This window comes from Babylonia areolata, chromosome 4 (genome assembly GCF_041734735.1).
Source record: "Babylonia areolata isolate BAREFJ2019XMU chromosome 4, ASM4173473v1, whole genome shotgun sequence".
Taxonomy (NCBI): Eukaryota; Metazoa; Mollusca; class Gastropoda; order Neogastropoda; family Buccinidae; genus Babylonia; species Babylonia areolata.
The window spans coordinates 45,145,181-45,163,657 of NC_134879.1; the positions used below are offsets into that span (position 1 = coordinate 45,145,181).

The 18,477-nt window shown below is 41.5% G+C and overlaps 1 protein-coding gene across 1 annotated transcript in view; it reads right to left on the bottom strand.

Annotated features, from left to right (window-relative positions):
- The window catches only part of LOC143281708 (1-phosphatidylinositol 4,5-bisphosphate phosphodiesterase classes I and II-like), a 99,819-nt gene that overhangs the window by 49,744 nt on the left and 31,598 nt on the right, over positions 1–18,477 (bottom strand). Inside the window, exons 4-6 of the mRNA XM_076586970.1 lie at positions 10,400–10,540; positions 7,511–7,644; positions 5,867–5,951 (exon numbers count right to left, since the gene is read on the bottom strand). Of these exons, the coding sequence (XP_076443085.1) occupies positions 5,867–5,951; positions 7,511–7,644; positions 10,400–10,540 (360 nt within the window). The remainder of the gene's footprint in view (positions 1–5,866; positions 5,952–7,510; positions 7,645–10,399; positions 10,541–18,477) is intronic.

Here is an 18,477-nt window from a genome sequence, read left to right on the forward strand (position 1 = left end):
TTATGATGGAAGTGAGAAAAGAGGAGACGAACAGTGGCAACGATGACGGTTACAATAATGATAGTGATGATCATGGCGATGATTCACAACGACGACGATGATGATAGAGATCGATGATCCGAGAAAAAAGAAAAGAAAAAAAAAGAGACCAATGATTAACGACAACGATACCTTTAAACGAAAACAAAACAATAAGAACAATGAAACGGATGAGCAGGAAAAAGTGAGGAAGAGGAAGAGCGAAGAAGACGATCAATCGTATGACAGACCAGGAATACACACCGCGTGCCACGCTACTTAGGTGTGGGCATCGGTAACAGGTGGTGAGCCAACAAATCAATACAGACGCACAGTCTGTACAGACTGCCTTTATGGCAGAGATGAACAAAGCAGAACCGAATCAGAAGAGAAACGTTCTTTATGAACGAGGGGAATAGAAAACTGAGTACATCCTTTTTTTTTGCCTTTTCTTCACAGATTAACAGTGAAACAAGACAAGACAAGACAAAACAAGACACATTCTTTTATGAATGACGGGTTATATAACCAAGTACATTCTTTTTTGCCTTTACTTCACAGATTAACAGTGAAACAAGACAAGACAAGGCAAGACAAAACAAGACATTCTTTATGAACGAGGGGAATTATCTAACCAAGTACATCCTTTTTCTGCCTTCACTTCACAGATTAACAGTGAAACAAGAAGAGACAAGACAAAACAAGACAAGGCAAATTCTTTATGAACGAGGGGAATAGATAACCAAGTACATCCTTTTTCTGCCATTACCTCACAGATTAACAGTGAAACAAGAAGAGACAAGACAAGACAAGATAAGACAAGACAAGACAAAACTAAACTAAAGACACATTCTTTATGAACGAGGGGAATAGATAACCAAGTACATCCTTTTTCTGCTGTTAACTTCACAGATTAACAGTGAAACAAGAAGAGACAAGACAAGACAAGATAAGACAAGACAAGACAAAACTAAACTAAAGACACATTCTTTATGAACGAGGGGAACAGATAACCAAGAACATGCTTTTCCTACCTTTACCTCACAGATTAACAGAACAGAACGAAACCAGACGAGACAGACAAGTTTTTATGAACACTGGGAATAGATAACCAAGAACATGCTTTTTTCTGCCTTCATCTCACAGATTAACAGAACAGAACGAAACTAGATGAGAAAGAGACGAGACAAGAGAAGACAGAACAAGACAAGACATTCTTTATGAACGCGGCTTGAATACCAACTGACAAAAAAGTGTTTGATATTAAATGTGAACATTTCTTTTTACCGTTGACTGCTTTTCCTTTCTTTAAACTACCTACTTTTATTTATACTGCTGTCTTCCGATTGGCATCATGTGCGACATGTGCAATTTGCTGGGTTTTTTTTGTCTAACCGTAATGAAATTACAATGAATTAAAGAAAAACATATCTGTTTGTGAACAAGCGGAATGGACAAGCAAGTGTCTGGTGTTTTTGTTCGTTTGTTTTTTGTCCACATCGAGCCCTCGCCCTAAAGAGAAACCCAAGTGAAAGATGCAATTTGTGTCTGGTTATGAAGAAAAAGAGATCGAAATAGAATGAAAAAGCATGTATCCCTCCTGCCACCCCCCCCCCCCCCCCCTACTACTCGAACAGCACCTTCCCTGTACCACAGAGAGAGAGAGAGAGAGAGAGAGAGAGAGAGAACTCGGGGGGGGGGGGGGGGGAGGAAGAATAGTGTATCTGTTGCATAAACCTGTGTCTTCGGATCGGGGAAAAAAAACAACCTTGTTCCTGAACATGTTCAAACGTATGAATCACTGATATCAACTCACTCATAAACCAGTTTTAAACCCTCGCCCCCTCCGTCCCCATTGCTCTGACTGACCCTGATGTCTTCCCTGAATCCCTGTCTGTCTCAGCAAGCATGCACGCACACCAGACACTAAGCGCATGTTACAATGAGCAGTGGATGTCTTCCAGTTTCTTCCATGCCATTTTGTTTGGTATTGCTAGGAATCGCTGATGGCAAAAGAAAGCTTTAAAAATCATTTTTATGTTATGTCTTATCATATCTCCACACACATTTAAACATATTTGCGCATAATATCGTTTCAAATATAAATATGGATCTGTTGTGTGCAGATTGATGAAGTGAGACAGAAAGAGACAGGAAGAAAATATGGGGAGAGATAGACACACTGACTGACAGACAGCTGTAGATAGATTGGAACGCCAACTTGTTTATCACGCAGCGCACACGCATCACATCCCCCTTACGAAGCTGCAAACATCTGCCGTTCTTACCACACATAGAAACTCTCTGGCCTCTGTGACGCCTACACCCATTCATTTTACCTAATGTTGAGCGATAAACAGAGTGATAAACAGTTACGTTCCTCAGATGAACAGTCCGATTATCACCATCCTCCTCCCCATAACCTTCAACCTGCAAATATGTCCCGTACTCCCATCAGTGAATCGCCTTAAAAGGATATACCATTGTGTACGGCTGGCACGAAACACTTCTCGTTCAACGGCGGCTAAGCGATGCATACTGAGACACACAAAAGAGTGAAGGAACGCTTCATAAACAGTTGGTTTTTTTGTTTGTTTTTTCAAAAAATGTGAAAACAATCGAGATATGATTTATATTACGAAGGCTGCAAAATGGCATCTCACTGAACACACTAACGGCAGTTTCAGGCACAGGTGCACAATGATCAGTTTGAAAAATACGTTTGAAAAATCGGTGTTTCAGCCAATCACTTACAGTTATTCAATGGTTTATAAACGATAGTTGTGATTTTCATTGCATAGAAAAGGAAGTGTGCACGTGCAGTCCAAGCAAGCACCTCTGGTTATGAGTGGTGCTCATAACATAGCTGTACACACCGCTGTTTGCCAAAAGTTCAGCATAATTAAACCATGCCCCCTTGCAGAAAGTGGTCCCAAAGTTTTTTGTGAAACTTGTCAAGTCGAGTCGAACGTGGTCCAAGTCGCAGACGGAGGGAATGGTGGTGGGGTGGGGGAGGAGAGGGTTGCGGGAGAGGGTGGGGGGCTGTTTGACAGAATATATGTACAAAACTTGAAATAACGAAACTGTGTTCCATTGATCGGAAGGGCCTGGTGTATGTATTTAAAGGTGTGTAAAGTGTCAAAGTGTCAAAGCGTCAAGCGTCTCTCTCTCTCACTCTCTCCATGTGTTGTATATATTTTTTAAAAATCGTTGCAACAACTTGGGAAAAATACATCTATGTGATCACAGTAGTATAATTAATTTCGTTATCTTTTTCATATTCTTCTGTCAGACTTCTACTGGACAGGCGATTTAAATGTAAACAAAAGACTTAGAGAAATGCCTAAGAAATATATGGTAGGCGATGATACAGAAATAAAAATTCATTTCCTTTTTGATTAAAATACGTCTCCTGTGAGAGTAAGAAAAATTATATCAGCATTTTGCATGCATATACATCAACAACGTCTGACAAGAAAACTGAACACACACACACACACACACACACAGATATGAGAGAGAGAGAGAGAGAGAGACAGACAGACAGACAGACAGACAGAGATTTTTTTTTTCGCAGTTGAGTTTCATTATTTTATGCCCTGAAAGCATGAGAGGCTCATTGCAGGATCCCACAATACAAACGGTACTCAGATCATCTAACATGTCAGCAATCCGAAAGTGAGTATCTGTAAATCTAATGTTTGCTTGTTTGTTTGTTTTGGACCCGTTGGTTGTTAGTTTCAATTAGTTAGTTGGCTTAACCCGTGCATCAGTTTGAATGCAGGCCGGTGGCCTTGAAGTAAAATTCTAGAAGAGAACTTTCAATGGAGGAGCAAAAACAAGAATTCTCATTTCTAAAAAACATTCCTGAGTTCTTCATATATATATATATATATATATATATATATATATATATATATATATATATATATATATATATCACTCAGCCTCCTCCTCCCATCCATCCCTCTTTTCTGACTTCTGTTTAGTCTGTTACCCTTGGAAATAAAGATTATAAATCAAACACTGTAAACATATGTCTCTCGCGATCTGTTTCGTCTGATATTCCTGGAAAGATAATAAATCAAAGACTATCAACACCCGCCCCTCCCCCTCCCCACTCTGCGTATCTCTCATCTTGTGCCTGCAGTAGATATAAATCGCTTGTTGAAGAGTGGACCAGAAGAATCCTGTTTGTGAGGCAGCTGCACAGGGCACATCAACACAGGACGGATAATCTTTATAAACCAGGTGAGGGGTAACAATAAACCAGGGTGATTAAAAAAGAATCCCGTCAATTCCACCTGCCGTAGTTCCCGTTTTAAGAAGAACCACATGAAATTAGCAGAAGTGGGTGGGAAGGACGAGAATGGAGAAGAGAGACAAGAGGGGGAGACAACAACAACACTTAAACAAAAAACTAAAGAAAATTAGTTCAATCTCAAGGGTATCGATAGTCACCTTACTTTCGCGTCTGTTTTGCTGCCATACCAGAATTATCAGAATACTTATTTGTAGGGTTGGAGCATGGGGGGTTTGGAAGAGGAAGAGGAGGAGGGAGGTGGGCAGTAATGGTGGTGGTGGAAGGGGAGAGGGAAGAGTGATGATGCTATGTATTTTGCTAGGAAACATCCGAACCAAATGAGCAACCTTCAGACTTTAACACGAGTCCTCATACTATGTAAAATTTCCTTGCAAGCCCATTAAAACACAAACCTTTTGCACAAAAGCATACCCTTACGTGCCCCCACCCCGCCCCTCATTGGCCCCGCATGCACAAATACACACATGGCACACTTGGCTATACTGGTGCACACGCAGGAACACGCGCATGAAATTGCATTCAACCCAAAACCCACCCACGAAATCTCCACTCCCCAACGATCACAAACATTCTTGTGCAGAACGCTATCACGCCAAGTTATCACCTGAACAAAATACTGACCACTTTAAATTCTGCCAAGTCCAAAATGAAAACCCCTAAAAGTTACACCAAACGATACACGTACTCTCGCAAAAGAAGGAGGACAACAAAACTGACAAATAAGGACCTGACAGCTATTGGGAGGGTCCAGAATCTACATATACGTCGTGAGTGACAAACTGTCTGGATTCCAGTCAACAGTTTAGAAGTTGGGAGGATCCGGGATTTATTGGAATCATAAAGTGGGTGTACTTTTGTTGATTTTTTTTTTCTGGTAAAACGAACAGCTGTTTCCAAGTTGTGAGAGAAACCTCTTGAGTAACTAAAGTCATCCCACGAGAGAGGGAGATAATGAGACTGAGAGAGAGGGAGTGAGAGAGCGACATGAGGAGAGAGACAAACACATGGGAAATAGAGTGAGACACCACACACACACACACACACACAGAGGGGGGATGGGGGAGAGAAGGGAGAGCGAGAGGGAAACAGACGGATAAACATAAAGACATATATAGAGAGGACGGGAGACAGGGGCAGTGAAGGTCATACACACACACACACACACTCACACACTGACAGAGAGAGAGAGAGAGAGAGAGAGAGAGACCCGCAGACAATGACCGCCCCCACCACACACACACACACATATATATATATATATATATATATATATATATATCAACACACAACACAAATATGTCAATGGTGGTGATGACAGTATGATTACGTCAATGGTGGTGATGACAATAAAATGATGATGACGTGAACAGATGGCCACAGACACAGACAGACACACACACACATACACACACACAAATCAATACACACACACACTGCTCACAGCACGTGCACAACCACGAAACACAAACAACTGCCCCAGCCACCCATACCACCAACAAAACTGGCAGAAAATTTGAAACGTACCTTTCCGATGGCAATGCCAGCAGCTTGCAACGCTTGCTCCACCTTCTTCTTGTCGTCTTTGTGTGTAGCCACTTGTTTCACAAAACTGGAAATCGCATGCGAACAGGTGTGACTTTTGACGACACCCAATCACACTAACATTTCAACATTTAGGCAGCGCGACAAAAAACAACAACAAAAAACCCCCAAAACAACAACAACAACAACAAAAACAAACATATGCTGACTGCTGAGTCTATTACCGAAAAAAAAAGAAAAAAAAAGACAAATGGAGAAAGTCTTACGGACAGAAACGTTGACCTCTCTTATCGAAGTGAGTCTTACTGACACTGACACTTCCCTTTCCTTTTTTTTCTCTGTTTTTTTTTTTATTTAAGAATTTTTTTTTTAAGCTTTTAATTTATCCTAGTTCATTTATTCATTTCTTTTGCAGACTTTTTCCATCTGCACATGCTGGCTACAGGTATAGCAAACCTTATCATAGACGATAAACACTGCAAAGAAATGCATATTGCAAATATCAACATGCAAAACCATTAACTGTAAATCGAAATAAAAAAAAAGTGCATCACATCTCAATATTCAATCAAAACTAGACAGTTTATATGTATATACTGAACCCCACCCACCCCTCCGAAAAAAAAGAGCATACGAACAGGCCTAAACGGCACAAATGTTGATCTCAAGAAAAAGCAATTTTCCGCAGAGTGAGTGAGTGTGTGTGTGTGTGTGTGTGTGTGTGTGTGTGTGTGTGTGTGTGTGTGTGTGTGTGTGTGTGTGTGTGCGTGCGTGCGTGCGTGTGTGTGTGAGTGCATGCGCATGTGCGAGCGCGCGCGCGTGTGTGTGTGTGTGGAGAGAGAGAGAGAGAGAGAGAGAGAGAGAGAGAGAGAGAGAGAGAGAGAGAGACAGACAGACAGACAGACAGACAGACAGACAGATATCTTGAATTTCTCATCAAAGTTCCACTCAACAATGGAAGACAACTGTGTTTTGAAAAATACTCTTTCACCCCCTTGACTGCTGCCGATGAACATGCTCGTCAGTGAAGGGCTGTCACCTCACTGAGATATGGCATTTGAAGATACCAATCCCCATTCTTTCTTTAGACTTCCTCCGTCTCTTGGAGTTGCGAAACTTAAGCTCAGCAAAATCAATGACACAAGTTGTAATTCAAATCGATACCACACTGATCTCATGTCACCAAGGTTTAGCGACTCAAGGGCATAACTACTTTGCTTACGTCTCACAGTGATACGCACTAACCTTCTTCCCAAAGAGTGGTATCCCGCTTAACAAGTCCCGATATTATGAATTCTTCTTCCCCTTCCCCTTCTTCTTCTTCTCATCATCATTGTTATTATTAGTAGTAGTAGTCGAAGTAATATACATATATATATATATATTTTTTTTTAATGAGTATTAGTATTAGCCAAGAATGTACTTGCGCTCGAAAAGGAAAAAAACTTGTACGACCTTCACATGTACTTCAATCCCGATGTCATCGACCACAACAACAACAATAATAATCATCATTATTATCTTTATCATCATCGTCGTCGTCGTCATCATCATCACAACCCCCTCTTCCCCCTAAACCACCCCCACCAACACATACACCCTTCCATCCCGTCCCCACACACGTACTTTTTGAGGGGGACCCTGCCGTCCGTGCTCAGGACGCTGGTGACCCGGGTGTACCACTTCTCCAGGAAGCACAGCGAGCTGCTGTTGGCGTTCAGCAAGTTCACAGAGTAGGCCAGCAACTCGTCCGCCCACAACTGCCCACAAGGCACAACGTTGACATAGGAACCACCGCTAACCTCCACCCCCCAAGCCCCCAACCGCCCTCCCCCAAACTCCACCCCCACTCCCCAACAACGTAAACTTCACAGACTCGAGACTCGAGACCTGAACTTACTTTTTTCAGATTTAGTTTTCAGTTTCGAGGTCTCAGAGCGTGCGGACAGATCCATTTTCGCTACACCACATTTGCATTTAACACCCCCCCCCCCAAAAAACAACAACAACAAACAAACAAAAACAACAACAACAACAAAAAACAAACAAAAAAAACAACAACAACAACAACAGCAACAGAAACCCAACAAGCTGATCAAGCCTTGACAGCTCATGCTAGGTTTGTATGAAGCATTAATTAACATAACATGAAATAATAAAGGGAAACAATGAAGTAAGAAAATACATTAAAACATGCCGAAGGGACAGATACGTAGATGGCAAATGATTGAGAGAAAAATAAGAACGAAAGAAGACGACAAGGAAAGAAGAAGAAGAAGGAGGAGGTGGAGGAGGAAGAGGATAATATGGAAAAGGGGGAAAGAGGAGGAAGAGGAAGAGAAAAAAGAGGAGGAAGAAGAGCAACAGAACAAGAACATGAACAAGAACGGCAAAGAAGTCCTTTGCAAAACCACGGTTTGGCACCAGCGGCCAGTCAACCTTAATGCAGCCGTGAAGTTAACTCACAGCTTATCCAAACGAAGACGGTCTTGTATCAGTTGTACTGATGAAGATTGCTATAGACATACAAGTATGCTGAAACTTTCGATTCGGAGTGAAAGTAACCTTTCTAGTAAATCTTCAACCTGTTTAACCTGTTGACATGGTGCAGGTGGACAGATAAAGGGTGGGATGTCTGTGACCTATATGTTATCTATATTGAACGGTCTGGCGAGGAAGACGTAAGTGCACTCGTTTCCGGCCTGTCAACACCGGAAAGTCTTGCGTCCATCAGCTGTGTGTAAATTGACAGAAGCAATGGAAATACCATGTTCTGACTACCAAATGAAGATCTTACTCAGCCAAGAAATGGTAGTTCACATTCGTATCATTTAACTGTTCTCCACCTTAGTATGTTGACTAAAATACACAGTGACCGATACATTGATACTTTTCCCATCACGACAAGATACATGAGGATAAGGAAGACAATAAACGTTAGTTGGCAAGACGATTTTTCCCCCCCTTCTTTTTTTAATTAGGGAGTGGAAAGTATTCATTGATAAGGGGGGCGGTCAAAATATCAGCCGAATCAACGCAGATATCAGTTAAGATCATACAGCTGATAAAAAAAAGGCAGTCAATATGAATTTGCTCCGTTGACGAAATTGCGCTTTTCCTCCGTTTCTAACACGAATCCATGTCCTGCGTTTCATTCTGAACATGAATCTGAAGTTTCCTTCATCCCTCAGAAATGTGACCAGCTTCTACAAAATGATAGATAAGTCGATTTTAAGGATATAAAGACATATATATATATATATATATATATATATATATATATATATACAGACATATATATATACAGTATCTATCTATCTATCTAATTATATATTATATATCATTGGAAAGAAGACGAAAAGGCCTTTCCAATGATGTATAAAACTTGTTCCGAAATTAAAAACTGCAGAAGTTATGGTAGTTCAAAGTGTGTTAGTAGCGCGGCAGTCATTTTGAGAAAAATAGCTTCAAAGTTTTGCAACTAATTCTTGAGATCTTTCCCTAGTAACGGGGGTTTGTTTTAGCTGTGTGCCTGTGAAAAGTTAGGCAGATTATCAAACTAGGGTCTGTACATGCTTTGGGCAATGATATTCACACTTGATGATAATATTAATGTAATTTTGAATGGTTGTTTAGGGGTGTAAAAGTTTTTTTCTCTTGATCTTTCATCAAAATTTATTTTGTTTTCATTTCTTTTACATCAAAATTAGAACGATACATATCTAAATTTTGATTTTTGTTAAGAATTGAAATAAACCCGTGAATTTTTATTTCTTTAATTTTTTTTCATACTTTAAATATGCCAGTGTGTGCCAGTGTGGGTGGATGCCTAGCGGTTCACTGAGTGTGGCCCATTTTTCATTCTTTATTTCAGTGATATACCCTCTAAGTATCTTCCATTTCCATTTATTATGTTTTTATGTATTTACCTACATGTTTATTTTCTGCATTTCTTTTTATGTTAATGTATTCTATTAATATATTAATGTAAAATATGCTATTTTTCGGGATAACTGCTCCACAATATCGGCACGCAGGTGCGGAAAATAACTAAATTTTCAAATTTATAGTTTGAATTCGACAAAAACAGCGAGATATGTTGGAATTTAGAGGCTGAACTATGCGCTGGTGCAAAAACTCGATTTACCTCAGATGGACCCTTAGCACTGTTTTTGCCTGTAACGCAATTGAATGCAGTGCGAGTTATCTATTATTTCGTGGGAGACGGTCACAAATACGCATCTCGAAAGCTCATGCTCCAATAGTAAGTTCTCAATATTTTAAATACATACATGCACCGTAAAGCATACATGATATTCGATGCAGTTAGATTGTCCTACCGCACCACAGACACACATGCACGCGCAAAGCACACACACGCACACACAGACACACACACACACACTCTCTCTCTCTCTCTCCAAACACAAACTTGTCTAGATTCCATACACTATGAATGGACATTGAACCAAAGAAGGCAATTCACACAGACTCCAGTGTGAAACCTCCCCATACCTTCGCTGTGTCTCTATCGGAACAGACGAAGTTGAGCCACTCAATGTTGAACATGTCTGTGGACCAGCCAATGGACACCGCTTTATCTTCCAGCGGCACGTTCTTCTGCCCGATGTTCAAGGATTCCCTCAGCTTGGAATCCTGGATAAAAACAACAAAAGAAATAATTACTTAAGGTCCAGAATGGACTTCCTGGTCGGCTGGGATATCAGTATCATAATCCAAAGTCACTGGACTACAAAGGTTATTGTCCACGAACACGCTATAGACAGATGCTCTGTGCTCAGCTGTCTGCCAGCCTTTTGGAATCCCCTTCCGATAACGGAAACAAGAAGTTGAAAACTACGCGAGTTCGGGGAGAAGTCTCTTTAAGAGAATCTGGACGGAGTATCACATATTTGCATGCATCTTTTAGACATGTATATAGACCTAAAAGAAATACATGAAATTCTCTCTCTCTCTCTCTCTCTGTCTCTCTCTCTCACACACATGCACGCACCAACACAGATAAACATATACACACACATACCTACAAAGACGAACAGAGTGAGAGTGAGAAAGAGACAGACATATAAACAGCGATAAAGACAGAAACAATGGGACAGACAGACGGTGAGGCAGAAAGACACACACACACAGATGTAATATTCGGCAATGTATACAACTCCCCTTTTCATTCCCGAACACAGCGGCAGCAAGCCTGCGAAAGCAATCTAGAGATATGTTGTCTCCCTGATAGCTTTCATTTAGTGGGTCACAAAGGAGTTTCTACGAAATGTCTCAAGTCTTCACGTTGATGGCATGCACACAGCACGAGGAAGTGGGAAGGAGAAAGATTTGACAGTCTGGAAGAAGCAGGGAAGCGGTACGGTAGAGGTGTGAAGGGTGGGGTGGGGTTGTTAACTTTCTTGCATTTCATATATATATTTCACAGAGAAGCTCTTTCTAGTTTTCCGCTTTGGCCGGAGTGAATTCAAGAGGGTTAAATTAAACTTCAACCGCTTCTCTGTGGTAGTAACCCGCTACTCGTTTTTGTCGGTTTTTTTTGTTGCTGTTGTTGTTTTTCTTTTCTTCTAAGAACAAGAAGGCGCCGTGGTTGAGTCGATCAAGCGTTGGACTTCTGACCTGGTCTTCATCAGTGATAAGGATTCGAGACGCCGTTTCGGCATGACGTTCTGTCCTCAGGAAAGGTGCTTTCCTCCGATTTTTCCTCACTTCACCCAGCTGCGTATAGGTGCCTGACTGCGGTTGGGGAAGGTTAAAACGGCGGAAGGAGAAGCATGGACCCAACACACACTGGATATGAAATCGCTGCCCCGATGGCCGTACAAGGGTATAGGACCTCCAACTGTTTCTCCAAGAACCTGATGTAAACTGATTATTTCGACACCCCCTTCTTCCCACGTTCCGGTTCTCTCCTTTGTCTTCCGTTGCCGTGCGCATGCGTTCGTTGTACGAGTGTTAAAGTTTAAAGGCTGATGTGACTGGACTACAGTATGCACTCTGAAGGCATCTTGTGTTGTTATCATCATCGTCATCATCGGTATTGTTATTATCATTACTACGATGATCATCGTCATTATTATTATTATTTTTTTTTTTATACTATGCATGAAGATTAACGACAGGAGGAAGAAGAAGAGGAAAGAGGACGGGAGGAAAGTGAATGCAACCGTTCTTTTTTCTTTCTTTCTTTCTTTTCCCTAGTTTTTTATTTTTATTTTTTAAATTGAATGATATGTTGATGTGATCTTTTCCTAATCAGCAATGGCCACCTGAATACCGTATCACATGCCATCGGTATAAATTCATCGCAAAAGCTACGAACTCAACCACAACGCGGTGCGATAAGGACATCCTCAATGCGCACAACTGAAGGAAAAAGATATTGTATATTCTGGTAAAAGCTGATTTTGCTTCAAAATTCTTTCGGGTATATTTAGTTTATCGAATAAAAGGTAAATCTACATGATTAAAAAGAGGGGGAAAAATGCCTGGAGCTTGAAACGAGCAGTTCCACTGAATTCTCGCTGCATCGACAGCAACAATAATCAATCGATTGTTCAAAGAAAATGAATAAAACAGAACGTTATCTCTTCGGGAAAAAACATATAATTTATTAACCAGAACAAAGGGAAATGCCACTTGACCGCCTCATCAAGGGGACTGGCGTGGCGGAAAACATGGCGACATGTGTCCTGAAATTTATCACCTGTCGTACTGAACTGAACCCGGATGTGCTTTGAGGCTGTTCAAAAAACAGTGGCACACACACATGCACGCACGCAGACACGCACGCAAGCACACACACACACACACACACACACGCATCATGGAAAAATATCCAAATCAACTCATTTTAATTTCATTTGTTACTGATAGCAGTTTCGCACGGAGATTATATACAAATATATGTGTGTGTGTGTGTGTGTGTGTGTGTGTGTGTGTGTGTGTGTGTGTGTGTGGGCGCGCGCGCGCGTGTATGTGAACATAATATGATAGACTGCGGCATACGAACACAGGTATGGCTATGTATATGAGGGTGGGGAGTACTCTTGATGAGCGGCATGGGAGAAATGCCACTGAAACAGTTCAGATGACAAGGCAGCCTTCACACACACACACACACACACATTCACAGAGGTATATATCTTTTTTCTTTCTTTTTTTTTTTTTTTAGCTGGGTGCATTTAGTTTGGCATTTGTTTTCAATATTGTATTATTACATTTGTTTCCACCCGTTGGTTGTCACGTAACAGTTTGCAGGTCGGCCTGCGGAAGGTTGCCGGGCTGCATCATAAGATTCATAAAACTCGATTATTACAAATATTTATAAATCTCTGCTAAGCAAGATACCTGTATACGTGTGCGAGCCACAACCTCAATAACACTGCCACTGGCTCTCTTGCTGGCTCTACTCTATCTCATCATCTGTCTCTGTCTCTTCGTCTGCAGTTCTTTCAAACTGAGGATAAAAAAGAAAAGTTATGAGACTGGAAGATGTCAAGTATGCGATTTTGTCGTACACGTGCCCGTTTCGTACCTCTGCAGCGCGCGCGCGCACGTATGTGTAAGCGTCCATCTGTTAGCGCAATGGCGTAAATGCACGCATGGACATTGATTTGCTACAGATGTCTGACAATTGTCACAGCTGAACTAAGTTTTAAAACACCATGATAAATCTATTGAACATTATCCTGCATTCTTCAGCAAAATGTACCTTCTCCACCACTGTTAGACATATATATTATGGACAAAAACCTGGATTAGATGGAACAGCACAGCCGCAGATTTTCCTAAGTATCTTATGGAGAAAAAAACATTCGTGCAGCCTTCACCCTCGATTCACAACCAGACAAACCAAAACAACTAATGGTCTAAGACAAAGGAGCCAGATTATCTCCCTCCCCCCCACCCCCTCTCTCTCCATTTTCTTCTTTGTACTTCCCTGTTCGTTTTTTTTTGTTTTTTGTTTTTTGTTTTGTTTTGGAGGGGGACTTATTCATTGTGAGGCCATGTTGAAAAGACGGTTGGACGTTATCCATTTACCCTCAATAAACAGATCTAGCGCTCCCCCACCCCCCTTTCACTCTCGCTCTCTGATATACGCATTAAAAACAACAACAACAACAAACAAACAAAACAAACAAACAACAACAACGACAACAACAACAAAAACCAGCTGGAAACCAGCTCGCTTGCAGTATCACAGACCTGTATACACGTCAATTTATCTGAAAAGACGTATCATATAGACAGCTCTGTTCTGTCAAGTCCTACAGAAAGGAGTCATTGACCATTTCACCTTGCTCCCCCTCCCCCGAGCCCCCTCCGCCCCCCCCTCCCCCGCCCTCTCCACCTCTCTCTTTCTCTATCCACCCTCTTTTGCTAAGTCGTACTCTCTATCTGTCTGTCCATCTCTCCCTATCTCTCTCTCCACCCCCTGCCCTCTGTCTCGGGGTCTCTTCCTCCCTCCTGCCTCTCTCTTTTTCTTCTGTATTATCCTACAATACACCTCCCTCTATCTGTTTCACCTCCCCCCTCATACCTCTCCCTATGCCACCCTACCCTCCCTCTCTCATTCTATCTCGACGAAGAACCCGCCATGGAAAAGAAAACTGAGAAGACGATGAGCGGAGACAGAGACAAGTGGAGAATTTATCAGCACATTACACAAGGCTAAAACAAACACACTGTCTGCCGCCCTACTGAAACAGTTCACCTGGTTTATGTCTTCTGCACACCTTCCAATTCCGAGACTCCGACACAGAGGCAAATAAAGGTGCGTGCTCAAGCACACAACACACACACACACACGCATACACATAAACACAGACAAACACGCACACAGACACACACACACACGCACACTCTCTCTCCCAAACACTCTCTCTCCCAAACACACACACACACACACACACACACACTTATACTTTCCTACACTAATAATCACAAGCATTTCCTCTCTTTCATCCATTTCCTCTTTTCTTTCCGTCTAATATAACTTCTAGTGAATAGACGTTAAACAGAAGACCCCTGTGTGTGTGTGTATGTGTGTGTGTGTGTGTGTGTGTGTGTGTGTGTGTGAGAGAGAGAGAGAGAGAGAGAGAGAGAGAGAGAGAGAGAGAGTTACTACATAGACAGAGATGACAAACGGCGGAACTATCGTGATGCACGGTAGTGGAAGATGCACATGAACATAATGGAGTCATTTGATTCGTCCCTTGTTTGTTACAAAGATGTATCCTTGAAGACTGCACCTCAACCTTCACAGGCTTTGTTTGTCACACTTATATAGTGTTTGTGGGAAAAGGCAGTTCTCTGTCTGTCTCTGTCTCTCTGTGTCTGCCTGTCTCCGTTCCTCTTTCCTTCATTCATTTATTTATCTATTTAATGCAAGCAAGGAAGCAAGCAAGTGTGTGTGTGTGTGTGTGTGTGTGTGTGTGTGTGTGTGTGTGTGTGTGTGTGTGTGTGTGTGTGTGTGTGTGTTCTTTCTCCTCGCTTGTTCGTAAACGAAGACATCATCAATCATTCTGAGTGTTCTGCAGCCGAGCTTTGATTTATGCAAAGAAAAGTGCATCTACTATATACAATGTCATCACTAAACCTATCATTTCTTAATAAAAGAACAACCATTCTTCTGCTTTCTGAAGAGCGTTCCACCCCCCCCCCGCATTCCCCCCTCTCCTCTGTGTGTGTGTGTGTGTGTGTGTGTGTGTGTGAAATGAAATGAAATTATGGTGCTTAGAGCCTCGCCGACCACTAAGGCCATCTCAAGGCTATCGCCACATTAATACCTACTACAAGGGTAAGTGTGTGTGTGTGTGTGTGTGTGTGTGTGTGTGTGTGTGTGTGTGTGTGTGTGTGTGTGTGAGTGTGTGTGTTTGTGTGTGTGTGTGTATGTGTAGGTGGGTATGGGTGTGGGTAGATAGGTGTTTCTGTTAAGTTCAATCGCAGTCATGGTATATTGACAAAGGGAACCTGTCGCTGATTTTGCAATCCTGCTACATCAAGAAGTGACATGCGGGCAAAATCACCCACGCTAAGGATAGGTAGTTTCATTCGGCTTACACTGCATGTTTTACAAAAGGTTAAGGAACACTAAGGAACTTGAAGAGATTTCTTCTTGAGGGCATGGTGAAATGATGCTGACTCTCATCATCAGGTGCTTAAAAAAAAATATATATATATATATATCTACACGTGAGCTTCCTGAGTTTCCAACGAAACACATGCTACAGCTATCGTTTAGAAACCACTGATTTTTTTTTCTTTCCGAAATATGCATTTTTCAAATGCTTTTTAAGCTGTCCATTTTGCATGCACGTGTTCTTAAAACAGTCGTTTATGTACTAAATGAGAAACCAGTGGTAGACTACATGCCTCTTGTATAATATAGTGATCTTTCGATTTATTTTAATTTGTTTCAATATTTTATGCACACATATCTGCTTTTATATACTGGTCCACTCTTTTTGTGAAGTGTGTGTATATTACAAATAACATTCCATACCTACCCCGTGAGAACACGCATGTCTGATGATACACAAAAATGAATCGATGGTGGCCAATGTAAACAAGTTTGATTTAGAGGCAGCAGATGAAAAATATAAATAGTTCAACAAAATGCCCTGTGTGAAAAATACCACACTCAATATAATCATGTCCGTATTGTACGTCATATTCTTGCCATTTTCAGATCCTCAAAATCTCCCTTTGAAACCCAGTTTAGAACAAAAGACCATGTCATACTCTGTCAACAGCTTTAGGAAAACACATTCGAATGTTATACAGAGTTCATTTCGCACAGATTATATTGAGACGGTATCTCTGTGCAAGCAATCGAAATGACAATATAGAGAACTGCGAGGCATGGATTTTCTAAGCTGGGCTTGGTGTGCTATACTTTTGCACTTCTGCTCGGTAAATGAATTGTATGTTTAAAATGTTATATGTACACGTGTGAAAATGTTAATTAAAGTGTTAATGAAAGACAGACCCTGGGAACTGTTCCATAATCCGCGGCGTCTTTTGTATATCGAGGATTGTGGGCGTCGTCCTAACTCTCTTTTTTCAGAGAAATAATGACTCTTGAGTAACGAGTTATCGAATCACTGAACTACATCAATAAGAGCTGTTCAAATTATAGAAGCAACTCAGTTCGTAGAGCGCCGAACTCGTAATCAAAATCTTGATCAGTTCGAAGCACATAAACACAGCATGATAAAGCAGACATTGACGTTTACGCTGTCCATCTGAACATGCTGTCGTTCTGGTCAGTGAAGAGTCTTCAGACTCAGAACAATCGCCAAAATTACACATCAAAATTGACAAACTGCATATTTCACTGTATCCCCAAAACAGGGGAGGGGGTACAATAGTTAGACAGCAACCACAAATTCATTTCCACCTAGAGTTTTCTAGACTTTTGATATGTTTTGTCCAAGGGTTCAAGAAATACAGAACAGTTAAAATTTCTTCTATTGCAAAAAGCTTAAGTCATGTAGCACTTTCTGCAAACTTTTACTGGACTAATAGGTCCCGTTCCTCCCGCCCCCTCCCTGTCCTGGGTTCATTATTCCAGTCGGCCATATCCCTTGGGTACTATGTGTCGACAAAACTTTCAACACTGCAATGTTGACAGCTTCTGCACCTTCCCCGCCTGGACGGTTCCAGCAGTCATGTTTAGATGATCTAAAAACTTAAGAATGACATTTCGCAAAGAACATTCACATACTGCCTCACATGTCAATATTTTCAACGGCCGTTCTGAATTATACCTGTCAGGATCAAAAGCTGTGAATACGTCTTACGGCAATCTAATACTTGCCGAGTTGTGAAGCTTGCATAACTTTCTAACTGGGATCATGGACAAAACTTGAAAAATAAATGAGGCCGAATGAGTTGAAACTTCGTCTGAAACTAGTTACGTAACAAGCTGAGGATGTCATTTACAAGAACATCTGGAGAGGCTGCTTTGACACGGGCCTGAGACCAAAAATGACCATCGAAACGTCTGGCCATAGAACTGGCTGCTTCTGGTTAGTTTTACTTTCAGGAGAAAAAAAAAGCGGTGAACATCAATGCTATACTATTTGATGTATTGTTTAACTGAAAGACTGGGACTGGAAGCAGTTCACAAATCATCAAAATGAGGTGTTTACAACATCATCATCTTTAAAGGAAAAGAAACGATAGTGGGGGAAAAAAGACAGAATAAAGAAATATCTATCTATTGCCTTCGTCTTTTCAAAACTTCCAAAGACCAAGCTGTTCCCGGACCTGCACAGCTGGGGTTTTCTGAAGCCAGGTGAGTGTTGACAGAGGGGGGATGAGGGTGGGGAGGAGGTGACTGACGTGATGGCAGACACTGATAAACAGGACATACCCAAGCAACTGTCACCCACATACGCATGCATGCCCACGCATCACAGACGCACAACGGCGCAGAAACAAAACTGGCGCAAGGACAACAATGCGCGCGCGCGCTCACACACACACACAAAGTGAGCGCATGCGAAAGTACACATGGTTGCGCGCGCAGCCAACGCAAATATGAGGGACAGGATGTAGCAGCA